The following is a 27426-nucleotide window of genomic DNA, read 5'->3' as shown; positions in this document are numbered from 1 at the left end:
GGGCAAATCCTCCTCTGTAGAACCTCCTGACTGCCAGCTCTGTGCTTCCTACAGGACACTTAGTATTCTACCTGTCACTGGGACTGTGTTAGGTAAGAAAGAGTGCATACAGTCAGGGTTGTGTGGTACAAACACCCTGTGATATACATCCAGTACCTACTGTGCATTGTTATATCTATTGTTATCAATACTGAGTATTACTTTGTGTTGCTAGTCCAGTGCAGTTTATGGTATATAATTTCTGCATGGTACGTGTGTGACTATATATGTGTGTGTGCATGTAGCTGCTGCGTGGCTGCCTTATTGCAGAGTATTTCACTCAGTGGGCTATTCCTATATTGTTATATCTATTGTTATCACATATAGCCATACTGAGTATTACTTTGTATTGCTAGTCCAGAGCAGTTTATGGTATATAATTTCTGCATGGTACGTGTGTGACTATATATGTGTGTGTGCATGTAGCTGCTGCGTGGCTGCCTTATTGCAGAGTATTTCACTCAGTGGGCTATTCCTATATTGTTATATCTATTGTTATCACATATAGCCATACTGAGTATTACTTTGTATTGCTAGTCCAGTGCAGTTTATGGTGTATAATTTCTGCATGGTACGTGTGTGACTATATATGTGTGTGTGCATGTAGCTGCTGCGTGGCTGCCTTATTGCAGAGTATTTCACTCGGCGTGCTATTCCTATATTGTTATATCTATTGTTATCACATATAGCCGTACTGAGTATTACTTTGTATTGCTAGTCCAGTGCAGTTTATGGTGTATAATGTCTGCATGGTACGTGTGTGACTATATATGTATGTGTGCATGTAGCTGCTGCGTGGCTGCCTTATTGCATGGTATTTCACTCAGTGGGCTACTCCTATATTGTTATATCTATTGTTATCACATATAGCCATACTGAGTATTACTTTGTATTGCTAGTCCAGTGCAGTTTATGGTGTATGATTTCTGCATGGTACGTGTGTGACTATATATGTGTGTGTGCATGTAGCTGCTGCGTGGCTGCCTTATTGCAGAGTATTTCACTCAGCGTGCTATTCCTATATTGTTATACCTGAGGGACTAAGTGTATCAGATTTCTTTCTGTATAATATAGGATTGTATCACAAGATATACTTACTGTGTATTTTTCCTTGTGATTTATAGTCACCATATCGATTTATATCTCTTGAACTCCCGGTTTGTGCTGTCATAGTCACATCACCGAGTGTTCTTGCAAGGTATAGTGCTGCTACACCTTGTACCAGGTTTCCCGATATTGTGCACGCTCTTATGTCTGCTACACGTGGCAATGACGCTGGGGCTTCTCCCACACTGCGTGGTAGTGAGGCCGTAGACGTAATGGAGGAAATGGTTGTTTCCTCTGCTCTACAAGTAACTACCGTCACCTCCCTGAAGGAACGATGGATAGACATGTGGAGTGTTTTTTAAAAGCGATTTATACCCTAATGGGGGCTGTGCATAGGCCAACCATTGCATCAACTTGGGCTGCTGAAGCTGTTGAGGCGTGGGCTTAGGAGTTTGAGGCGGATCTGCCTTCCAATGCGTCTGAGCATGCTCGACAATGTCTCTTGTATATTACCACGGCTTCTCTGTACCTTAAGTAGGCAGCCTCCGATGCCGGGGTGCTCGAGACCCAGGCTGCTACTACGTCTGTCTTGGCAAGACGTATCCTTTGGTTGAGATTCTGGTCGGTGGATGTGGATTCCAAGAAAACCCTGGAGGTGCTTCCTTTCAAGGGAGACATTCTCTTCGGAGAAGACCTCAATAAGATTGTGGCTGATCTGGCTACTGCTAAAACTGCTTGCCTACCTAGTACGGCTCCTTCCGCACAGAAGGCTAAAAGTACTTTCCCTCGGTCCTTTCGTACTCCAGGTAAAGCAAAAGGTCAGGCGTACCCAAAGCAAGCTTGTGCTTCCAGACCTGCCAAGCCCAGACCGAAGCGTGCCTGGGCCGCCCATCAGCCTGCTTCCATAACTGACAAGCCTGCCACATGACGGGGCGTGCCTCCCACTGGGGGATCCCAAGGTGGGGGGCCTACTTCTAGGTTTTGCCCATGAATGGTTGCAGACCACTTCGGATAACTGGGTAAGGGAAGTCGTCACTCGAGGTTACGCCATACCTTTCAAGAATCGTCCCCCTCATCGATTTTGTTTGACAGATGTGCCTCTGGATCCGGCAAAAGCATACACTTGGCATTTGGTGGTGCACTCCCTCCTGTCCACCGGAGTGGTGGTACAGGTTCCTCTAGCTCAAAGAGGCAACGGGTACTATTCAATGCTGTTCCTAGTCCTGAAAACCGGACGGGTCATCATGGCCCATTCTCAATCTGAAGTCCTTGAACAAGCATGTGCGGGTCTCCCAACTTTCGTATGGAAACTCTGCGCTCTATTGTTCTGGCCTTGGAGCCTGGGGACTTTATGGTCTCCCTGGACATACAGGATGCCTTCCTGCATATTCCTATTGCTATAGCTCATCAGCAGTACCTGAGGTTTGCGGTGGGCAACCTACATTACCAATTTCGGGCGTTACCCTTTGGTTTGACAACGGCTCCCCGAGTTTTCACCAAAGTTATGGCGGTCATGACAGCTTCACTCCGCCGTCAAGGGGTCAGGATCCTGCCGTATCTGGATGAATTGTTGATCCTGGCGAATTCGCCAGATCTTCTCCTGTGTCATCTCGATCTGACGGTCCAGTGCATGAAAGCCCACTGGTGGCTGATCAACTGGAAGAAATCCTCCCTGGTTCCTGCTCGGAGCATGGTACACCTGGGAGCGTTATTGGACACTCACAACCAGCAGTTGTTCCTGTCTAAGGAGAAAGTCCTGAAACTTCAGGACAGGATTCAATGCTTCCTATCTCGTCCGCAAGTGTTGATTCATTCGGCAATGCAAGTGCTAGGTCTCATGGTGTCGGCTTTCGACATGGTGGAGTATGCTCAATTCCATTCTCGCCCTCTGCAGAAGTTGATTCTGTCCAAGTGGGACGGCCTTCCTCCCCGGATCAGGTTTCACATGATCTCCTTGTCTCCGGGGGTCCTCCTGTCACTGAGCTGGTGGCCCCAGGACCAACGGTTGTGCAGGGGCCGTCCCTTCTGGATATCCAACTGGGTCCTGCTGACGACGGCTGCCAGTCTAAGAGGTTGGGGAGCAGTGTTGGAAAAGCACTCTCTTCAGGGTCGGTGGACCAAGGAGGAGTCTATACTCCCGATAAATATTCTGGAACTGCGGGCAGTGTTCAATGCGTTGACAATGGCCCAGCATCTCATACAGAAGAGACCTGTTCAAGTAGAATCGGACAATGCCACTACGGTGGCGTACAGCAATCAGGGCGGCACTCGAAGCCGCATGGCATTGAGGGAAGTATCACAGATTCTTCAGTGGGTGGAACATCATCTGCCAGCCATATCGGCAGTGTTCATTCTGGGGGTCCTAAACTGGGAAGCGGACTTTCTCATTCATCAGGACGTACATGCCAGAGAGTGGAGCCTCCATCCAGAAGTGTTTCAACTCCTCGTGGACAAGTGGGGCCTTCCAGATCTGGACCTGATGGCATCTCGACACAATCACAAGGTTCCAGTTTTCGGAGCAAGGACAAGGGATCCTCAAGCTGCGTTCGTGGACGTTCTGGCAATACCATGGAACTTTCAGCTACCTTATGTGTTCCCTCCGGTGTCACTCCTGCCCAGAGTAATACGGAAGTTCAAGCAAGAAGGCGGAAACCTACTTCTGGTTGCTATAGCGTGGCCCAGATGGCACTGGTTCTCCGATCTACTGGGACTCTCGTGGGATCGTCCCCTTCTACTTCCACAACGACCGGACCTCCTCGTTCAGGGCCCTTGTGTTTACCAGGGCCAAGGGTTTTTCTGAGGTGGTCGTTCAAACTGTGTTGAAGGCCCGTAAGCCGGCTTCTGCTCTGATCTACCATAGGATCTGGAATGCTTACTTCACTTGGCGTGCGTCTCATAATCATGACATTTCGAAGTTTAGTACGGCCAAACTATTGGCCTTTCTACAACAGGGCCTGGACTTAGGCCTGCGTCTGGCCTCCCTCAAGGTTCACATCTCTGCCATCCCTCAAGGTTCACATCTCTGCTTTGTTCCTTTGGTTTCAGAGAAAGATAGCTACCCTACCTGATGTCCATACATTCACTCAGGGTTTGCTGCGGATTCAGCCTCCATATGTGCCATATGTGGCCCCTTGGGACTTGTTGGTGGTTTTGGAGGCCTTGCAAGAGTCTCCGTTTGAGCCCTCTTGCCTCTGCTGACCTTAAGTGGCTGTCCCTTAAGGTCCTCTTCTTGCTGGCGATTGTTTCAGATAGAAGGGTATCGGACTTGGGTGCCTTATCCTGTAAGTCTCCCTATTTCATTTTTCACCTTGAACGGCCGGTTCTTAGAATGCGGCCAGGTTATTTGCCTATGGTGGTGTCTTCCTTCCACCTTAACCAGGAGATTGTGGTTCCGGCTTTTAATTCTCCTGAGTTGTCTTCCAAAGAGCGGTCTTTGGATGTGGTACGGGCTCTCCGTATCTGTGAAGAGAACTACCTCTTTTAGGAAATCTGATTCTCTTTTTGTGTTGTTTGGTTTTCACAAACGTGGCTGGCCTGTTTCCAAGCAGACTTTGGCCAGGTGGATTAGAATGGTAATTGCACATGGTTATGTACAGGCTGGTCATCCGGTTCCTGCTACCATTAAAGCCCATTCTACTTGGTCGGTTGGACCTTCTTGGGCGGCCCACCATGGTGCGACCCATGAACAGTTGTGCAAGGCGGCAACGTGGTCCTCTGGGAACACGTTTATAAGGTTCTATGCCTTCGATACTTCCGCCTCCCAGGATGCTTCCTTTGGACACCGGGTTGTTGTGCTCGCTACAGTGCTTCCCCTCCCATAAGGAACTGCTTTAGGACATCCCCGATGTTAATCCTTGTGGAGACCAGTGTGCCCCGCAGCAGAAAATTAGATTTATGGTAAGAACTTACTGTTGTTAAATCTGTTTCTGCGAGGTACACTGGGCTCCACAAGGCATCCACCCTGACGCACTTAGCTTCTTTGGGTTGGTATTGGCATTAGCAGCTGACACCCTTTCCTGTGGGGAGTGTGCGGTGTACTTGGCTACGAGCGATTGTCATCTTTGATACCTGCTACTGCATTGGGCTGGTTAGCGAAACTGAGCTCCTGTGCACGGAGGCGGGGTTATAGAGGAGGCGGCGCTGTGCATCTTGGGAACAGTCAAAAGATTTGAGCCTGTTGGTACCCCGGATCAAGATCCTACTCTACACCCGATGTTATCCTTTTGGAGCCCATTGTACCACACAGAAAGAGATTTAACAACGGTAAGTTCTTACCATAAATATCTTTATTTTTTGGTTATTTAGATAGAACGTCTGTCTGATATAAAGGCAGAAGATATAGAGGAAGAAGAAGAGACGTATGTGACTGATATAAAGGCAGAAGATATAGAGGGAGAAGAAGAGACGTATGTGACTGATATGAAGGCAGAAGATATAGAGGAAGAAGCAGAGACGTATGTGAGGGGTGATCAGCAGTGTAAGGAGGAGGAGATCCCTACAGATATCAGCACAGGTGAGTAATAAACACTTATTACAGTAGTCACATATTCTCATTGCTCAGTCACTACAGCAATCTCTTATCCTACACCCTCCTCCGCCATCAGCCCTATTCTCAGTTGGGTGTTTCTAACACAAGGCTATCCTTGACAAATATCACATAGAGAGTTATTACACACTTATTATAATGTTATTAAAAGTAACAAGCAGAAGTTTATTATTAGTGATTATATATAAATGTGTATATATGTATGTATGTATACAATATAATTAGTATTGTTTTTTTGTGGAGTGCCTAATTTATATGCATTTTGTTAGATGATGCAGGTATGAAATATTTCCTGCTATACAGTAGACCTGAGCTCACCAAATACAATTCGTGTAAGATTCAGAAATAAAATGAAATTTGAATCTAGAACTTCAAGTAAAACAGATTAAAAACTTATCACAAGTACATATCTGTATAATCATAAGACAAGCATTTTGCACTTGTTGTCACCCTTGCATGGGTGGGCTTGTTCTTATCCACTCCAATTCACTCTAAATCCAAATTGCGTGTTACCAACGCGTTTCGTCAATAGTGACTTCTTCAGGGGTGTTTTCTGTTAAAGGCTTTATTCTCAAATATCAGTGTAGACTTGAAATAATTGTGTAACCTTCAGACGGTAATTGTGGACTTGTTCATGATGAACACATTCCTAATTACTTGTGATTAATAGTTCCTGCTCTGTGCAGTTCTGAGGTTATGACTTTAGGGAATGTAATGGCCAGATCCAATATTGCTCAATCTAAGGTCTCCCAGTAGCCTTACTACATACATAAATGTGTCTTGCACTCGCTATATTAACTAACAATAATAAACAGTGGAGTTTTAGTTCATGTATTGCTCAATGCATTTAAGCCTGCAGCCCCCGACAAGAGACCCCACTATACTGCAGGTCCTACTCTATTGCCCAAAATAATTACCATAAAAACAGCTATAGCATTAGTGTTAAACTTTAGGTATGCTCTCAGCGACGGAACAGTGGCCGAAAGGCTTGGATTGGTTTTCAGAGCACCAGTCTGACGTGCTACCACATCTCACGTGGCCCTCCAATTCACCAGATCTGGGACTGCTTGGCTGGGTCCAGCATTGTACTGTTGGTGCATTTCCTGATGCGTTTGGTATGATTGGTGGTTGCTAGGCGCCCTAAATGCCTGTGGTCCCGATTTGTCATGATCTACTTTCGCCCACTGTTCCGCCGCTAGGATTCTTGGTGTCCAGGCTTCTTCCACTGTAGATGGATACTACTCACTGGGGTATATTTACTAAGCTCCCGATTTTGACCGAGATGCCGTTTTTTCTTCAAAGTGTCATCTCGGTTAATCTCGGTCATTTACTAAACACTAATCACGGCAGTGATGAGGGCATTCGTAATTTTTTGCAAGTTCAGGTAAAAAATTACGAATGAATACACCATCGGTCAAAACGCGGCTGTTTAAGTATGAATCTCGGTCATTTACTAAGAAGTGCAAAGCAAAAAAAGAACAAACACTGCCGTGAAAAATTACAACTCGTAAAAAAGTGCTAAAAAAAAACAGAACTTTTTTTTTTATTCGTGTTTGGATAGGCATGCACGGATCCATGAGATCCGTGCATGTATATCAGTGGGAAGGGGTGGGAAAGTGCTTATTTTTTTAAAAAAAATTGCGTAGGGTCCCCCCTCCTAAGCATAACCAGCCTCGGGCTCTTTGAGCCGATCCTGGTTGCAGAAATATGTGGAAAAAAATGACAGGGGTTCCCCCATATTTAAGCAACCAGCATCGGGCTCTGCGCCTGGTCCTGGTCCCAAAAATACGGGGGACAAAAAGAGTAGGGGTCCCCCGTATTTTTAAAACCAGCACCGGGCTCCACTAGCTGGACAGATAATGCCACAGCCGGGGGTCACTTTTATACAGCGCCCTGCGGCCGTGGCATCAAAAATCCAACTAGTCACCCCTGGCCGGGGTACCCTGGGGGAGTGGGAACCCCTTCAATCAAGGGGTCCCCCCCCCCCAGCCACCCAAGGGCCAGGGGTGAAGCCCGAGGCTGTCCCCCCCCCATCCAATGGGCTGCGGATGGGAGGGCTGATAGCCTTTGTTGTAAAATAAAAGATATTGTTTTTAGTAGCAGTACTACAAGTCCCAGCAAGCCTCCCCCGCATGCTGGTACTTGGAGAACCACAAGTACCAGCATGCGGCGGAAAAACGGGCCCGCTGGTACCTGTAGTACTACCACTAAAAAAATACCCAAAAAAACACAAGACACACACACCGTGAAAGTATAATTTTATTACATACATACACACATACATACATACTTACCTTATGTTCCCACGCAGGTCGGTCCTCTTCTCCAGTAGAATCCAAGGGGTACCTGTTGAATAAATTCTACTCACGAGATCCAGGGGTCCAGGCTCCTCGGCAAATCCAGGGATAATCCACGTACTTGAATAAAACAAAAAAACGGTTGCCCGACCACGAACTGAAAGGTGACCCATGTTTGCACATGGGTCACCTTCCCACGAATGCCAGAAAGCCACTTTGACTTCTGTCTAAGTGGGTTTCTTCAGCCAATCAGGGAGTGCCACGTTGTAGCACTCTCCTGATCAGCTGTGTGGTCCTGTCCTCACTGACAGGCAGCACACGGCAGTGTTACAATGTAGCGCCTATGCGCTACATTGTAACCAATGATGGGAACTTTCTGCCCTGCGGTTGACCTAAAGTGACGTCACCGCTGAGCTGAAAGTTCCCATCATTGGTTACAATGTAGCGCATAGGCGCTACATTGTAACACTGCCGTGTGCTGCCTGTCAGTGAAGACAGGAGCACACAGCTGATCAGGAGAGTGCTACAACGTGGCGCTCCCTGATTGGCTGAAGAAACCCACTTAGCCAGAAGGCAAAGTGGGTTTCTGGCATTCGTGGAAAGGTGACCCATGTGCAAACATGGGTCACCTTTCAGTTCGTGGTCGGGCAACCGTTTTTTTGTTTTATTCAAGTACGTGGATTATCCCTGGATTTGCCGAGGAGCCTGGACCCCTGGATCTGGTGAGTAGAATTTCTTCAACAGGTACCCCTTGGATTCTACTGGAGAAGAGGACCGACCTGCGTGGGAACATAAGGTAAGTATGTATGTATGTGTGTATGTATGTAATAAAATTATACTTTCACGGTGTGTGTGTCTTGTGTTTTTTTGGGTATTTTTTTAGTGGTAGTACTACAGGTACCAGCGGGCCCGTTTTTCCGCCGCATGCTGGTACTTGTGGTTCTCCAAGTACAAGCATGCGGGGGAGGCTTGCTGGGACTTGTAGTACTGCTACTAAAAACAATATCTTTTATTTTACAACAAAGGCTATCAGCCCTCCCATCCGCAGCCCATTGGATGGGGTGGGACAGCCTCGGGCTTCACCCCTGGCCCTTGGGTGGCTGGGGGGGGGGACCCCTTGATTGAAGGGGTCCCCACTCCCCCAGGGTACCCCGGCCAGGGGTGACTAGTTGGATTTTTGATGCCACGGCCGCAGGGCGCTATATAAAAGTGACCCCCGGCTGTGGCATTATCTGTCCAGCTAGTGGAGCCCGGTGCTGGTTTTAAAAATACGGGGGACCCCTACTCTTTTTGTCCCCCGTATTTTTGGGACCAGGACCAGGCGCAGAGCCCGATGCTGGTTGCTTAAATATGGGGGAACCCCTGTCATTTTTTTTCCCATATTTCTGCAACCAGGATCGGCTCAAAGAGCCCGAGGCTGGTTATGCTTAGGAGGGGGGACCCCACGCAATTTTTTTTAGGATTTTACTTTGTTTAATTTAAAAAAAAAAAAAAAATACGAACCCCAGCACGGATCACACAGATCCGGCCGAGATTGATTGTAAAAAAAAACGGCAGTGTTTTGCTAATCACTGCCGTCAAATTAGGTAAAAAAACACGAATGACATCGACATCGGAAGAAAAGAAAAATACGAATACGACAGCTTAGTAAATCCATCGTAATCAATTCAAAAAGTTGCAGTTTTACACTGTCGATGTCATTCGTGATTGAACTTTGACCTATTTTCGGAAATTACGAATGTTAGTAAATGTACCCCACTGTCTACAATGGATCACCAACAAACAAATGCCGGTCTCACCAAAACCAATGGCTCCCTTTTGCCAGTCTCATCACGTGCACGACCCATGGTTCCATCTGAAAAAGAAACAATGTCTCAACAAATTTGCATTGTATCAATACCTCAGACATTCACAATGATCATCCAGTAGTTGTAGTGTCACCATCTACACGAATGTGCACGTCAGTTTTTTGTTTGTTGCGGCAGGAGCCAGACCATGGTCAGAGGGCTGCTGTTTTTTAACAGCCATAAGTTTTCTTATTTCTCATACGTCCTAGAGGATGCTGGGGTCACTTCAGAACCATGGGGTATAGACTGATCCGCAGGAGACATGGGCACTTTAAGACTTTTCCAGAGTGTGAACTGGATCCTCCCTCTATGCCCCTCCTCCAGACCTCAGTTTAGAATCTGAGCCCAGGCAGACTGGATGCACTCGGGAAAAGACTTAGGTTAGGTTTTTTATTTTCAGGGAGCACTGCTGGCAACAGTCTCCCTGCTTCGTGGGACCTAGGGGAGGAAGTAGGAACCAACTTCTGTGAGTTTCATGGCTCTGCTTCTAAGCTGACAGGACACCATTAGCTCCTGAGGGGTACTGAACGCTAGCTGCGGCTATGTGCTCACTCCCACAGCCTGCCGTCACCCCCCTTACAGCGCCAGAAGTCAGAAGACAGAGTGTAAGAGGAAAAGACTCTTCAACATCGGGACGACTAGAAAGGTACCGCGCAGCGGGGGGGGAACGCTGAGCGCCGTGCTCCCACACACACAGGCACTGCAGGGTGCAGGGGGGGAGGGGGCGTCCTGGGCAGCATGAACCCTTATAGGACTGGCAGATTAGGGGCATAAGTTGCTGCGGCACAGTTCTACCCCCGCCAGTATAAACATGAGTCTCTCTAAGTCTGTGTGAAAGCGCGCCATTACGGGGACCGGGCTTCTTCCTCAGACAGACAGCACACTGCTCAGCGCCATTTTCTCTCCCTCCAGGCTGCAGAGAAGACCGCTGGTCCTCCTCCACTGCTGAAACAGGTATCAGGGTGCAAAACAGGGGGGGCGCAGTGAAATTTGGTGCTATGTACATTGCGTAATTATAAAAGCGCTGCAGCTCTGTAGACATTTTGTGTTTCACAGACAATTTATTACTGGCGCTGAGTTGTGAGCTGGCAATTCCTTCTGTATCCTTCTGACAGATTTTACTGTGGGTCTGTCCCCTATAAGCCCCGGAGTGTCTGTGGTGTGGTGTACACGTGTGTGACATGTCTGAGGCAGGGTGTTCTTCCCCTGAGGAAGCCATTATGGGGACACAGAGTTGTAATGTGGTGGCGCTCCCGGCACACCATGAGCCTGAATGGGTGAAAGAATTACGTGATAGTGTGAGTCATATCAGTAAGAGATTGGATAAGTCTGAGTCTCATGCAGAAACCTGGAGAAAGTCTGTGGAAGATGTGATTTGTCAAAACTCTGTGTTTTCATCCACAGGGGATCCCTCTGGGTCCCATAAGAGGTAATTTGCTCAGGTTATACAGACCGACACGGACGCTGATTCCTGTGTCGACACTGGTGATTTCAGGGCAATAGATCCAAAATTAGCTAAAAACATTCAGTACATGATTGTGGCTATAAAGGAGGTGTTAGAGGTTACGGAGATCCCTTCTTTACCTCAGCAGAAGGTTTACCTTTATAAAGAAAAGAAAACTAATGTAACGTTTCCTCCTTCTCATGAACTGAACACTCTCTTTGAGGGTGTCTGGGCAAACCCTGAAAAGAAATTTCAGATCCCCAAAAGAATTCAGGCTACTTATCCTTTTCCGGTAGAGGACAGGACAAAGTGGGAGTCACCCCCCCCTCCCCGTTTTAGACACGGCCCTGTCACGGTTAACAAAAAAGGTGATTCTCCCTGCACCTGGGATGGCTGCTCTCAAGGAGCCGGCAGAACGCAAGTTGGAGACTACATTAAAGTTTATTTATGTGGCCAGTGGGACTCTACTCAGGCCTACCATTGCCTGTGTGTGGGTGAGTAGTGCTATTGAAAAGTGGTCAGATAACTTGTCTTCTGAAATTGACACTATAGATAGAGACGAGGTTCTCCTTACGTTGGGTCATATAAAAGACGCTGCAGCATACATGCGTGAAGCTATGAGAGATAGATGCTCTTGATCCCAAGAGCCCAATACCATGGCAGTATCGGCACGGAGGGCGTTGTGGAATCGCCAGTGGAATGCTGACGCAGATTCCGAAACAAATATGGAGTCTCTCCCGTATAAAGGGTAGGCCTTGTTTGGTGATGGGCTAGATGCTTTAGTTTCTGCAGGTAGATCAACTTTTTTGCCTTATCCTCCTACGCCGGCAAAGAAACCTCATCACTTTCAGATGCAGTCCTTTCGGCCCAATAGATACAAAAAGGGTAAAGGTTCCCCTTTCTTGGCAGGTAGAGGAAGGGGACGAGGAAAAAGGTCCTCAGCGTCCCCAGGATCACAGGAGCAGAAGTCACCTGCTTTTGCCAAGTCTACAACATGACGCTGGGGCTCCCTTGCGGGAGTCCGCCCGAGTGAGGGCACGTCTGCAGCTTTTCAGTTAGTTCTGGGTTCATTCTGGCCTAGACCCGTGGGTCTTACAAATTGTGTCCCACGTGTACAAACTGGAGTTTCAAGGCGTTCCCCTGCGCCGCTTTTTCAAATCGGCCTTACCAGTTTCTCTCCCCGACAGGGAGGTGGTAACTGCAGCAATACAAAAATTGTGCCAGGATCAAGTCATTGTCCTGGTTCCCCTCTCACAATAGGGAGAAGGTTTTTATTCGAGCCTCTTCAAAGTTCTGAAGCCGGACGGCTCGGACAGACCAATCCTGAACCTAAAATCTCTGAATCTATACCTGAAAAGGTTCAAATTCAGGATAGAATCTCTGAGAGCAGTGATCTCCAGTCTGGAGGAAGGGAATTTCATGTTATCAGTGGACATAAAAGATGCCTACTTGCATGATCACATTTATCCTCCGTATCAAGCTTATCTGAGATTCGCGGTACAGAATTGTCATTACCAATTTCAGACGTTGCCGTTTGGACTCTCCACGGCACCGAGGGTCTTTACCAAGGTGATGGCAGAGATGATGGTGCTCCTTCGTCAGAAAGGAGTCAATATAATTCCTTACCTGGACGATCTCCTTAGAAAAGCGAGGTCCAGGGAACGGTTGGTGCAGAACATTGCACTCTCCCCGACAGTGCTTCAACAACACGGTTGGATCATAAACATTCCAAAATCACAATTGGAACCTACAACAAAGTTATCCTTTCTGGGAATGATTCTGGACACAAGTACAGAGGGTTTTTCTTCCAGTGGAAAAGGCACTGGAAATCCAGAAAATGGTCAAATTCTGAAACAGATAAGAGTGTCAATTCATCAATGCATTGGGTTATTGGGAAAGATGGTAGCGGCCTTCGAGGCCTTGCAGTTTGGCCGATTCCATACCAGGGTATTCCAGTGGGATATGTTGGACAAGTGGTCCGGATCCCATCTACACATGCACCAGAGGATAATCCTGTCATCAAAAGCCAGAATTTCGCTACTGTGGTGGCTACACAGTGCTCACCTACTGCAGGGTCGCAGGTTCGAGATTCAGGACTGGGTCCTGGTAACCACGGATGCAAGTCTGCAAGACTGTGGGGCAGTCACACGGAGTAAGCTTCCAAGGAAGATGGTCAAGTCATGAAACTTATCTTCACATAAACGTTCTGGAGTTGAGAGCCATTTACAACGGCCTTCTACAAGCAAAGCATCTTCTTCAAGATCTACCCGTACAGATCCAGTCCGACAATATAACAGCAGTGGCGTACATAAACAGTCAGGGCAGAATAAAAAGCAGAGCGGCGATGGCAGAGGCGACAAGAATCCTCCTCTGGGCGGAAAAACATGCAAGCGCTCTCTGCAATTTTCATTCCGGGAGTGAACAACTGGGAAGCAGACTTACTCAGCAGACATGATCTCCATCCAGGAGAATGGGGCCTCCACCCACACGTCTTCGCAGAGGTGGCAGATCTTTGGTGAGTCCCTCAAGTACACATGATGGCATCTCGTCTCATCAAGAGGCTTCAGAGATATTGTTCCAGGTCGAGAGACCCTCAGGCAATAGCAGTGGATGCACTGGTGACACAGTGGGTGTTTCAGTCGGTGTATGTCTTCCCTCCACTTCCACTGATTCCAAAAGTTCTCAAGATTGTAAGAAGAACAAGGGTTCGGGCGATCCTCATTGTCCCAGACTTGCCAAGGAGGGCTTGGTATCCAGATCTTCAAGATTTACTCATAGAAGATCCTCGACCTCTTCCTCTTCGCGAGGACCTGCTGCAGCAGGGGTCGTGCATGTATCAAGACTTATCACGGCTACATTTGACGGCATGGCTGTTGAACGCCAGATCCTAGCCCGAAAAGGGTATTCCAGAAGAAGTCATTCCCACTTTCATTCGGGCCAGGAAAGGAGTAACATCTAAACATTACCACTGTATTTGGAGAAAATATGTATCTTGGGGTGAATCCAAGAAGGCTCCAACGGAAGAGTTTCACTTGGGACGTTTTTCTCCATTTTCTACAGGCGGGTGTGGATGCATGTCTGAAATTGGGCTCCATTAAGGTCCACATTTCGGCCTTATCAATTTTCTTTCAGAAACAGTTGGCCTCCCTTCCAGAAGTTCAGATGTTCGTGAAAGGGGTTTTGCCCATCCAACTTCCATGTGCACCGTGGGATCTTAACATGGTGTTGCAGTTCCTTCAATCACATTGGTTTGAACTTCTACAGGAGTTAGTTAAAATGTCCCACTTGGAAAGGGGTCATACTGTTGGCCTTAGCATCCGCAAGGCGGGTGCCTGAGTTAGCGGCCTTGTCTCACAAGAGCCCTTCCATGATCTTCCATGAAGATAGGGCGGAGTTAAGAACTCTGCAGCAATTTCTTCCGAAGGTGGTTTCCTCTTTCCATATAAACCAGCCTATTGTGGTGCCAGTGGCTACTGACACCTTCTCTGCATCAAAGTCCCTAGATGTGGTCAGGGCTTTGAAAATTTATGTCGCAAGGACTGCTCAAATTCGGAAAACAGAGGCTCTGTTTGTCCTGTATGCTCCCAACAAGATTGGGTATCCTGCTTCTAAGCAGACCATTGCGCGCTGGATCAGAGGTACGATTCATTCCACGGCAGGATTGCCATTACCGAATTCGGTGAATGCCCATTCTACTAGAAAGGTGGGCTCTTCCTGGGCAGCTGCCCGGGGTGTCTAGGCGTTGCAACTTTGCCGAGCGGCTACTTGGTCGGGCGGCAAACACGGATTTTACAGGTTTGATACCTTGGCCGATGATGACCTCAAGTTTGGTCAATCAGTGTTGCAGGGTCATCCGCACTTTCCCGCCTGTTTTGGAGCTTTGTTATAACCCCTTGGTTCTGAAGTGACCCCAGCATCCTCTACGGACTAGGAGAAAAGGATTTACCGGTAGGTATTAAAATCCTATTTTTATTTTAGTATTACTATTTTTTTGGAGTGATCTTTCTAAAAAGCATCTTATACGCACCTTAGAGTCGCTCCAACAACTCCCCGCTGGGTCGAGACAACGCTTACCCACGTGTACAGTGAGGCAGGCACAGGTTCTGGTGAACCTTCAATGGGCTACTTTGCACAGACATTATCCAATGTAGCTGAGCAGTTTATACCAGCTCCTATATCAGTGATAGGTTTCCCTATTAACCCTTACATGCAACATTAATTCTGAGGTTTATACACCTAGGGAATTGTTAGCCTCTCAAAAAAGCAGCCTGAGAGGCTGGTGGTAAGTAAATCACATAGACATGATACAACATCTTCACAGTCTACACATGATTTAGATGAGGATTCGTTGGAGGATGAGGACTCATTGCACTGCGGATGGTCTCAGCTCAGTGGACATACCTAAGCTAATTAGTGCGAAGTCATTCTTTCTTAGAAGAGGCAGCAAAGCCTGTGTTAAAAACTAAGGCAACTGTGTTTAAACATCCCAAAACAGCTGATGGAAATTTTTTGTTTACGCCCGTAGGAAGTTAGAATTCCAAGAAATGGAATTCCAGTTATCCTCGTCCAGCTGGGGAATGTTTAAAAAAAAAAAGGGAGGTGGCTCCCAAAGTAGATTCGCAAGTCTTAGATTGGTGCAAAAATCTACATTACTTTTATTTTCAACATCAATAAATGATGTCACGGGGTGTGTGGCCTGACTGGAAAGGCAGCAGGAAGCAGGATAAAGGAGCTCCTGCTTATATAGGTCCTTTCTGCCTTTTACAGCTGTCCTACGGGCTCTTTCGGGCCCTTTCTTGCCCCTCTGTGTGTTTTGTAGGTTGCGGAGCCGGGGAGCCATTCATTTGGCTTTTGCAGGTTGTGGCGTACTCCCGGATCCCACCACGGACCAGACCTCAGCGAGGTAGCGCTGCTACTCACCGAGGGTTGTGCGCCCTGTCCACTCTTGTGCCTAGCCGTGCTGTTGGAGTCATGTGGAGAGGCTGACTGGGGATCAGCGGTGACCGCGACTGGAGACACAGAGCGGAGCTGCTCTCCCGGCATCTGATGTGGTGCATACTACGGGGATTGGTGGCCTCAGCAGGGACACGTCAAGTTAGTCAGCTCACCTGCCCGCAGCCTGCCTTCTCCTACTGTCCGACCGTTGAAGCCCTGAGTCGAGGCAGCGGGGAAACATGGAGCGATTGCCTGTCATCACTCCAGCAGTGTCCCGGCATCTCCCCTCTCCTCGTAACCCATGGTGCTACGGGGGAAATCTGGTGGAGCTGTGAATTATAGAGGACATACAGGTGTGGTTCCTGTGCAGCCACATACGCTACCCTGTGCCACTGCATCCTGGTACCTCTCCTCTCCTGCCTTATTACTGACCTTTGTTCACCCACCATAGCCGGCCAGTTTCTTCTGATCTGGACTTCCCTGCCAGACGTGCCATCTTGAAAACTGGCAATATAGCCACATGCCCTCCTGAAACCAGCCGCTTCCCTGGGAGCTACAGACACTGACAGCCCATGATCAGTGCCCTTCACTACAGCCTCAGTGATTTCCGGCAGGGACTTCTGCCGCTGCAGCCCTACCTGGGCAGTAAGTGGTCGCCTGAACTGCTTTAATTATTATTATTGCCTGGCCTCCACTCCTGCTCTGTCGACTCCCTCTGGTGGCAGACTGTGCTGACTACATCCTCCATACTGTTTGACTGCTGCTGGGTTTTTTTTTCCTCCTGCTCCCCTCAATCCCCGTAAGATCCAATTAGCGCTTTTGGGGCTTCAGTATAGCTACGGCGTAACAGTCCATGTGTCCAGGACAGTAGCAGGCTCCAGTTGCTGGCTCCTATAAATTACTTTACCGCTCAAGAATGGCATCTTCTTGCTATTACCCATAAACAACTGACCTCACAATGTTTCTGTAACCGATGGCCACTGGGGGTCTATGCTCACGGATGTCTCCCTATTTCCACAGTTCAATACTTCTGCTATGTTGCTACTGGCCTCCTGACCTTGGTCTTTAATCTCCGTAATGTTATGCTGAAGAATGGGCAGAACTGGAAAATCATCTCATAAGAAAGCTAAACCTCGTCCTTAACAGGAAACCTCTCAAACTGACTTGAGGCCTTTTTCTTCTTCCTAATCAACTAACATTGAGCCTCAGTCCTGATCATTCAGAATCTTCTCCCATTCCGTCTTCTCCAAGTCCTTCCATGATGGCTTAAACCCATTGTTTAAACTCGTTGTTTAAACCCATGGCAAGCCAGGTGGGCTCTCTTCTTCTTCTTTCGGTTCTCCTTTAAACTATTAACCGCCCAGCAACCTTAAATTGAAGAGCAGATGCACTTTTTCGTTCTTTTCAAACGGTTGATTCACTCAACTCCTTTGAGAAACAATTTATTCTGATTCTGGCTTCATTTGCTTCAACTCGTACTGTTCCTCTACCTCCTCTGGGGAGAACTTTTGTAGCACCAAAATTTTGCAGGAAATTGCTTACTTGGGCTCATTCTTCATCTTTCATGGGTCATGCCGGTGGTCTTAAGACTCTCAAGTTCATTCAGCGATTCTACTGGTAGCCTCATCTTAAAACGGATGTCTTTCAATTTGTAGCAGCCTGTTCCAAGTGTGTTCAACAAAAAAGTCCACGAACATCTCCCTCGGGTCTTCTTCATCCACATTCAACACCTCAAAAGCCTTGGACTCGCATCTTTATGGATTTCATAAACGATTTGCCAGTCTCCAGAAGGCACAACACCATTTGTGTCATTGTGGAATGATTTTCGAAGATGGCTCACTTCATACCCCTCACCGGTCTTCCCTCTGCTCCTCAGCTATCCATATTGTTTTTCTCATAGATTTTTCATTTGCATGGCCTTCCACAGGAAATAGTTTCTGATCGGGGTCCTCAATTCCTCGCCAAGTTCTGGAAAGCTCTCGGCTCTGTCCTAGGAATCAAGTTGAACTTCTCTTCAGCCTACCATCCCCAGACTGATGGACAGACTGAAAGAGTCGACCAAGATCTGGAAACTTTCTTACGGATGTTCATGTCCCCTGCTCAGGAAGACTGTATGGATTACCTCCCATTTGCTGAGTTTGCATACAATAACCTATATCATAGGTTCTCAAACTCGGTCCTCAGGACCCCACACAGTGCATGTTTTGCAGGTAACCCAGCAGGTGCACAGGTGTAGTAATTACTCACTGACACATTTTAAAAGGTCCACAGGTGGAGCTAATTATTTCACTTGTGATTTTGTGAGGAGACCTGCAAAACATGCACCGTGTGGGGTCCTGAGGACCGAGTTTGAGAACCTGTGACCTATATCATTCTTCTACCAATTCCCCTCCTTTCTTCATTAACTATAGTTTTCATCCACGAGTTCCTTCCTTCTAATCTCTCCCACCTCTTGAGGTTCCTGCTGCTGAATCCGCTCTTCGTCAGTTCACTAAGATTTGGAGACAAATTCATAAGGCGCTACTTAAGACTTCCCAGAAATAAGACCTATGCTGATCGGAAACGTAGGGCTGTTCCTAGTCTCAAAGTGGGAGATCGTGTTTGGATATCCACCAGAAACCTCAGACTCAAAGTTCCTACCAAAAAGTTTTCTTCAAGATTCATCGGTCCGTATCCTATTAAAAGAGCGGTGAATCCTGTTTCTTACAAGGTGAAACTGCCTCCCTATTTGAAAATTCCCAATGCCTTTCACATTTCTCTGCTAAAGCCTCTTGTACTAAATCATTTTCGGGCATCTTTCCCTTAACCTCCCAAGGTTCAAGCTGCTCAAAATGAGGAATTCGAGGTTCAGAAGTTTCTTGACTTCCGCAAGAGGTAGGGTTATCTCCAGTGTCTCATAGATTGGAGGGGATATGGTCCGGAGGAAAGATCTTTGGTGGCTGCAGAGGATGTTCATGCTCCAAGACTGAGTTGTGCCTTTCATGCCAAGAATCCCACTAAGCAGCATGGGTGTTCGGAGACCACCCTAAAAAGGGGGGCATGGTCATCATCCGGAGTTCTGGTCCCTGCAGCCTTCCTCTTAGCTGGCTGGTGTCGCTGCGATGGATAGGAGCTACAGCAGCAAGGTCTTCCGGTGCGGCTGCTGGGTGTCTGGAGGCCGAGGCCAGATGTAGTGCCTGTATGCTGGTACCACATGTGTCCTCTGTGCAGGGAGCCACCATGTTGGAGACCAATCCAAGTCAATAGGTATCCCAGTTCGTGTCCAGCCAATACGGTACAGGCTTCCCTTATAAAAAGGGGTTGATGCTTAGCTATGTTGCCAGCACTTCAAGTTACTTGCTGCTGTAAGGTGCCCTGCGCTCCCAGGTTAACCCCTGGTATCCTGGTTCTGTTGTGTCCGCCTGGTGGTCAGTTCTGTTATTGCAGTCCTTTGCTCCCAGTCCACCTGCTCTTGTGGTTTAACCACTGGGCCCTCTATCTGGTAGAGGGTCTCCGTTTGCTGATGGTGCTCACAGCAATCCTCTCTTCAGCATTGTTTAAAAATCACAAGTCATCTCTTAATTCAGTATTCTTCAGCATCGTTTACAAATCTCAAGTCATCTCTTCATTCAGTGTTCTTCAGCATCATTTACAAATCGCAAGTCACTTCTTCATTCAGTATTCTTCAGCATCGTTTACAAGTCATGAACCTTTCGTCTTTCAGAATTCACTCAGACTTCTCTCCTAGTCGTTGTGTATAATTGAGGTCTCCTTAAAACTGAATTCCTCTTTCTTCAGTGTATCGTTCTCGGTCAATGTCCTCATTGCCTACCCCTCTACATCTTCAGGCCTAAGTCTTCAATCCATGAGTAAGAACTACATTCAGCCACCTCATTTCCTTCCTTTGCCGATAGCTGCTCCCTCAGTCAATTATCAGTCATCAGATCCCCAACTCAAACCAAGTGTGACATGGAAGAAGGGGAATTCCTGGTTTCGCTGGATATTAAGGATGCGTATCTTCACATCCCAATATGGCTGCCTCTTCAGGCTTACCTCATGTTTGCACTGCAGCACAGTCATTACCAGGTCCAGGCCTTGCCTTTCGGTCTATCAACTGCACTGAGGGTGTTATCAGTGGTGATGGCAGAGATGTTGCTACAACTCCACAAGCAGGAAGTGAACATTGTTCCATACTTGGACAATCTCATAATGGCTATATTCAGAGCACTTGATGGAAAAGATCAGCCTTCAAACACGACTACTCATGGATCACGGGTGGATTCTCAATCTGCAGAAATCCCACCTAGAACCTACGCAGAGGCTTCAGTTCCTTGTAATGATATTGGACACGGTGTCTCAGAAGGTGTTCCTTCCTATAGACAAGGCAAAGATAATTCAGACGATGGTATGTTCCATTTTGAAGCTGAACAAAATCTTGGTACATCTTTGCATAAGCTTACTGGGAAAGATAATGGCCTCCTACGACGTATTTCGGTAAGGAAGATTCCATGCATGACCATTCCAGCTGGATCTGCTGGACAAATGGTCTGGGTCACCTCTGCACATACGCCAGATGATATGCCTTTCACTAAACGCCAGTATTTCCCTCTTATGGTGGTTGCTGATCTCCCTCCTGGAGGGTCGACACTTCAGGATTGGATTCTGTTGACAACTGATGCAAGCCTCCATGGTTGGGGTGCAGTGACCCTAGGGGCTTGGTTCCAATGAAGGTGGTCTGATCAAGCGGTTTCCCTTCCGATAAAAGTTTTGGAACTCAGGGCGATTTACAATGCCCTTCTGCTGACCTCTTTTATATCCTTCAGTATCAGGCCATACAGGTATGGTTGGAAAACGCACCAACTGTGGCATACATAAACCAACAAGGAGTTCCAAACAGCAGAGCTGCAATGAGGGAGGTGTCCCAGATACTCCTCTGGGTGGAGCGGAATCCCAAGGCCATTTCCGCCATATTAATTCTGGGAGTAGACAGTTGGGGAGCAGACTTCCTCAGTAGACACGATCTTCACCTGGGGGAATGGGGCCTCTACCCGCAAGTGTTTCAGCAGATATTTAATCGGTGGGGCTACCCGCAAATCGACTTGTTGATTTCTCAGCTTACCAAGAAGCTTCTGCGTTACTTTTCTGGGACGAGGGATCCACAGGCCGCAGCAGTGGACGCTCTGGCGACACCGTGGATTTACCGGTTGGTGTACTTGTTTCCTCCAGTTCCTGTAATTCCAAGAGTTCTCAAAGGACTTAAAGGGACAGGGTTCAGGCAATTCTTATTGCCCCAGAATTGCCCCGCAGGGCCTGGTATGTAGACATTCTAGCCTTATTACTCGTAGGCCCCTGGTCTCTGCCAATTGAGGATGATCGTCTTACACCAGGGCTGTTCGTCTATCCAGACTTACCACGGCTACGTTTGATGCAATGGAAGTATATTGGGAGGATTTTTGCCAGGAAAGAGATACCGGGCAAGGTTATCTCGACTATTCTCCAAGCCGGCCAGATGGTCGTATCAAAACATTACCATCGCATATGGAAGAAATGTGTCTCTTGGTGTGAGGGTCCACAGTATTCTGCTGTGGATTTTCATCTGGGACATTTCTTGCACTTCCTGTAGGCTGTTGTCGATGTGGCCTACATTTAGGCCTTGACTTTTTTTCTTCCAGGGAAGTAGATTATAGTGGTACTATATAATTAGAAGGTAGTTTCACCTCCAGGCAAATGCTTCAATTTAGTGTAGTGACCCCGGTCCAGCCGTCAGGACACTTATTTATATTAAACCTTATTGAAGGCAGAAGGCAAAGCATGCGATGGCTACGCACCAGGATGCAAACTGGCAGTCATCTCCCTCCCCAATATCACCACTGGGCTCCAGTGACTGTGGGCAGCCCGTTCTGTCCCCAGCAGTAGCGGGAGCTACGCACCTGTGTTACCTGGAGAGCAAGTACTCCCGTCTGAGCCAAAAGCGCCTTCAAGTCAGGTATCCGGAGCGTGCAGGAAAGTCTGGGTGCACACAGCCCCAGAATACAGCCCATGGCTTCATAGGTGTCACTAGGCTGCGGCAGTGAACGGTGCCCAGAGTGAGCGGAGCGAGCGGCTTTTGGGCAGTAGGAGTGGGGGACTTAATAGATTGGGTCTTGGTCCCAGCGGCGGCTGAGAGCTATCAGGTAGGGTAGATAAGAAGCCACTTAGTGAGGAGAGCTCCAGAAAGCACGTCTGGATGGACCACGCCCCTCTTATTTTTTATTTTATATACTAACAGGGGTGACAGGTGTGGTACATCCCTGCAAAGGCAGATCCAATCTCTTTCTCATCAGACTCTGCTGTCTTCCCTGCACTCTCACTCAGATGTTCACTGCTGCCAGTAGCACACGTATGAGAAGCAGAAGTATGGCGGCAGCTGTATAGATCCTGATATGTAATTCTCTATATCATACTTACTATACACACATCATCCTTATTACTATTGAGAGTATTGAGGTAAGACACTGATGATGGGGATGTAAAAATAGGATTTTAATTACCTACCGGTATATCCTTTTCTCGTAGTCTGTTGGGGATTCTGGGGTCCATTTAGTACCATGGGGTCTAGACAGGTCCTTTGGGACCCACTGGCACTTTAAGAGTTTAATAGTGTAGGCTGGCCCCTCCCTGTATGCCCCTCCTACCAGACTCAGTCTAGAAACTGTGCCCGAGGAGACGGACATACTTCAAGAGAAGGAAATACACAGATAGTGGTGAGATTCACACCAGCTCAAACATAACAAAAAGCCAAACTAACCAACTTGGAACAATTCAGCAACGGCTGATCCAACAATACTGAACCAAGTAACAATGCAGTAATACGAAGCATAGGGCGGGCACCCAGCATCCTCTATGGACTATGAGAAAAGGCTTTATCGGTAGGTAATTAAAATCCTGTTTTCTCTTACGTCCTAGAGGATGCTGGGATCCATTTAGTACCATGGGGATGTACCAAAGCTCCCAGTACAGGAGTGAGAGTGATGAGGTTCCTACAGAACTGCTTGCCCAAACTTGAGGTCCTCAGAGGCCAAAGTATAGAACTTGTAAAACCTAGCAAACATGTTCGACCGTGACCAAGTAGCTGCTCGGCAAAGCTGAATAGCCGAGACACCCTGGGCAGCTGACCAGGAAAAACCCACTTTACGGGTAGAGTGGGCCTGAACAGATTTTGGAATTGCTAATCCTGCCGTGGAATAAGCATGCTGGATAGTAAGCCTGATCCAGCGAGAAATTGTCTGCTTAGAAGCAGGACACCCAATCTTGTTGGGATCATAAAGTACAAATAGTGCGTCCGACTTCCTATGACGAGTAGTTCTCTTCACATAGATTTTCAAAGCCCGCAAGACATCCCTGGACTTTGAGGTAATTGAGGTGTCAGTAGCCACTGGCACCACAATAGGTTGGTTGATATGAAAAGCCGACACAACCTTAGGGAGAAATTGCTGACGCATTCTGAACTCAGCTCTATCCTCATGGAAAATCAAGTAGGGGCTCTTGTGCAAAAATGCCCCCAATTCTGACAGACGTCTGGCAGAAGCCAAGGCCAACAACGTGACCGCCTTCCAAGTAAGAAATTTGACGTCCATCTCCTGTAAAGGTTTGAACCAATCCGATTGCAGGAACTGCAGCACCACATTAAGATTCTAAGGTGCCATAAGAGGCACAAAGGGTGGTTGGATGTGCAGAATTCCTTTCAAGAAAGTCTGAGCCTCAGGGATAGCAGCCAATTGTTTGTGGAAGAAAATAGACAAGGCCGAAATCTGGAACTTGATGGAGCCCAAGCGGAGAAAATGTCCCAGTTGAAACTCCACCGTAGGAAACTTCTTGGATTCACACCAAAACACATACTTTTTCCAAATCTGGTGGTAATTTTTAGACGTTACCCCCTTCCTAGCTTGGATCAGAGTAGGAATAACTTTATTCGGAATGCCCTTCCAAGCTAAGATCTGGCATTCAACCTCCATGCTGTCAAACGTAGCCGCGATAAGTCGTGATAGGCGAACGGCCCCTGCAGTAGAAGGTCCTCGCGAAAAGGAAGAGGCCTCGGAAGATCTGCGTGCCAAGCCTGCCTTGGCCAGTCCAGAGCAATGAGGATCGCCGGAACTGTTTATCTTTTTATTAGTTTGAGAATCCTTGGGATGAGTGGAGGGAACACATATACTGACTGGAACACCCATGGCCTGTGGGTCTCGTGACCTGGAAAAGTACCTCCGAAGAGCCTTGTTGAGGCGAGAGGCCATCATTTCTATCTGAGGTACACCCCATCGGCGTTTTACTTCTGTGAATACCTCCGGGTGGAGGCCCCATTCTCCTGGTAGGAGATCGTGTCTACTGAGGAATGAAGATCGCCTACAGTGCCAGCGCGTGTCTTTTTGCCCAGAGGAGGATTCTTGTTACCTCTGACATTGCAGCCCTGCTCTTCATTCCACCCTGCCTGTTTATGTAGGACACCGCTGTGACGTTGACTGACTGAACCTGCATGGCTCGATATTGCAGAAGATGAGCCACTTTTAGAAGGCCATTGTATATGGCTCTTAGTTCCAGAATGTTTATTGGAAAGACCGATTCCTGGCTTGACCACTTTCCTTGGAAGTTTTCCCCCTGGATGACTGCTCCCCAACCTTTGAGGCTTGCATCTGTGGTTTGAAGAATCCAATTCTGAATCCCGAACCTGCGGCCCTCGAGCAGGTGAGAAGTTTGCAGCCACCAGAGTAGTGAAATTCTGGCATTCGGCGACAGGCATATCCGTTGGTGCATGTGAAGATGCGATCCCGACCACTTGTCAAGGAGATCCAGCTGGATGAAGCGTGCATGGAATCTTCCGTATTGTAGAGCCTCGTAGGAGGATACCATCTTCCCCAGAAGGCAAATGAACCGATGAACCGATACCCAGGGAGGTTTCAAGACATCCCGGACCATTGATTGTATCACCAAAGCTTTCTCCACCGGTAGAAACACCCTCTGCACTTCCGTGTCGAGTATCATCCCCAGAAAGGGCAGTCTCCTTTTTGGTTCCAAATGTGACTTTGGAAGGTTCAGGATCCACCCATGATCCCAGAGTAGTTGAGTTGAGAGTGAAATATTCTGCAACAGCTTCTCCTTGGAAGATGCTTTTATTAGAAGATCATCCAGATATGGAATTATGTTTACTCCTTGTTTGCGTAGGAGGAGCATCATCTCCGCTAGTACCTTAGTGAACACCCTCGTTGCTGTGGAGAGGCCAAATGGCAATGTTTGGAACGGATAGTGACAGTCCTGTAGTGCAAACCGTAGATAGGCCTGGTGAGGCGGCCAGATCGAAATGTGAAGGTACGCATCCTTGATATCCAGGGATACTAGGAATTCCCCCTCCTCCAGACCTGAGATTAACGCTCTCCGAGACTCCATCTTGAATTAGAAAACCCTCAAGTAGGGGTTCAACGCCTTCAGGTTCAATATAGGCCTTACCTAACCGTCCAGTTTTGGTACCACAAACAGGTTTCAGTAATAACCCTTGATTTTTGGGTGAGGTGGAACTGGAACAATAACATTTGTGCGTACCAGTTTTTGAATGGCTTCCTGTAGAATAGCACTTTCTGTCCGCGAACCTGGTAAGCCTGATTTGAAGAATCTGTGAGGTGGGAGTTGCTGAAACTCCAGTCTGTACCCCTGGGTAACAATATCTGTCACCCAGGGGTCTAGGCATGATGACACCCAGACATGACTGAAATTTTTTAGTCTCACTACCACCTGCCTGATCTCCAGGCTGAGAGGTCCACCATCATGCTGAATATTTGGAGGAAGCTGAACCTGGATTCTGTCCCTGGGAACCTGTTGGTGCAGGTTTTTTGGATCTTCCCCAACCTCCTCTAAAGAAGATAGGAGGAGGTTTAGATTTTTAAAATTTTGCGGCCCGAAAGGACTGCAGTGTAGGTGTACGATAAGATTTTCTACCTGGGGCTGCTGCGGAGGGAAGAAATGTCTTACCCGCAGTCACAGTGGAAATCCACGAATCCAATGCGTCCCTAAATAGTGCCTGACCTGTGAATGGCATGTTCTCCACACTTTTCTTGGATACTGCATCCGCAGTCCATTGACGTAGCCAGAGTCCTCTGCGTGCCGAGACAGCCATGGAAGTAGCAGGCCAATGTCCTTCATGGCCTCCACCATGAAACCTGCAGAATCCTGTATGTGACGTAAAAACAAGTCAATGTCACTCCTATCCATAGAATCTAAGTCCTCTAGTAAGGTGCCTGACCACTTTACTATGGCTTTAGAAATCCATGCACAAGCAATAGTGGGCATTAAAGCCACGGCTGTAGCAGTGTATAGTGATTTGAGCGTAGTCTTAATCTTGCGGTCAGCCGCCTCCTTTATGGCTGTTGAACCAGGGACAGGTAAAACCACCTCTTTAGACAGCCTAGATACAGAAGCGTCTACTATAGGTGGGTTTTCCCACTTCTTCCTATCCTCCTCTTTAGGGAAAGGCAAAGCAATGAGAATTCTTATAGGGATCTGGAATATTTTCTCTGGGTTTTCCCAAGATTTTTCAAACAAGGAGTTTTAACTCCTTAGAATCAGGGACGGTAAGCGAGGACTTCTTATTTACTGTAAAATAAGATTCCTCTACTTGTTCCGGAACCTTCTCAGAAATATGCAAAACATCCCTAATGGCTTCAGTCATTAGCTGCACCCCTTTAGCAAGGGATGCATCCCCCCTGCATATCCCCATCACGTCCCCCTGTATCAGAGTTGGTATCAGTGTCAGCTTGCATTATCTGGGCAAGTGTACGTTTTTTGGGGTATGTAGGTGGGGTTTTAGATGAAGTAGTGGGAGCTGAATACTTCATACCCACAACAGATTGTTTCAATACCTGTGTCTCTTTCTCAGTATGTGACATCCTTGTTGAAATCTGGGATATCATTCCCCTTAAAGAATCCACCCATGGGGGTTCGGATTCAGAAGGCTGAGACAGCACATTGCAGTCCTGAGTACATGGAATAGACTCCTCAGGAGAATATACACACTCTGCAGCACAGGACACAGAGTCCTTAGACATAATAGGAGCCAGCCACACAGCGCCCCTGTAGGCAGTTATGATAAAAGCCTGGCGCTGACTAACTAACCTTAATAGGGAGGGCAGCGCTCCCTGTCAGTGTCCTAGTTCCTATGATCGGCAGGGAGAAAATGGCACTGGTGAGTGCTGGATCCACTCTGAGAGGAAGCCCCACCCCTTGTAATGGCGCATGGCTTCCTGCACTAATTGTTTATACTGGCCTGAA

At 47.6% G+C, this 27426-nt stretch overlaps 1 protein-coding gene across 3 annotated transcripts in view; it reads left to right on the top strand.

The window, feature by feature from the left end:
* Positions 1-27426, top strand: part of LOC134984807 (oocyte zinc finger protein XlCOF6-like) — a 121533-nt gene that overhangs the window by 87985 nt on the left and 6122 nt on the right. For all 3 annotated transcript variants that reach the window (XM_063950289.1, XM_063950288.1, XM_063950290.1), the window contains exon 5: positions 5392-5599. In XM_063950289.1, the coding sequence (XP_063806359.1) occupies positions 5392-5599 (208 nt within the window). The remainder of the gene's footprint in view (positions 1-5391; positions 5600-27426) is intronic.

The sequence above is a fragment of the Pseudophryne corroboree genome (genome assembly GCF_028390025.1).
Source record: "Pseudophryne corroboree isolate aPseCor3 chromosome 3 unlocalized genomic scaffold, aPseCor3.hap2 SUPER_3_unloc_82, whole genome shotgun sequence".
In the NCBI taxonomy this organism is placed as follows: Eukaryota; Metazoa; Chordata; class Amphibia; order Anura; family Myobatrachidae; genus Pseudophryne; species Pseudophryne corroboree.
This window is presented reverse-complemented; position numbering and strand designations above follow the sequence as displayed.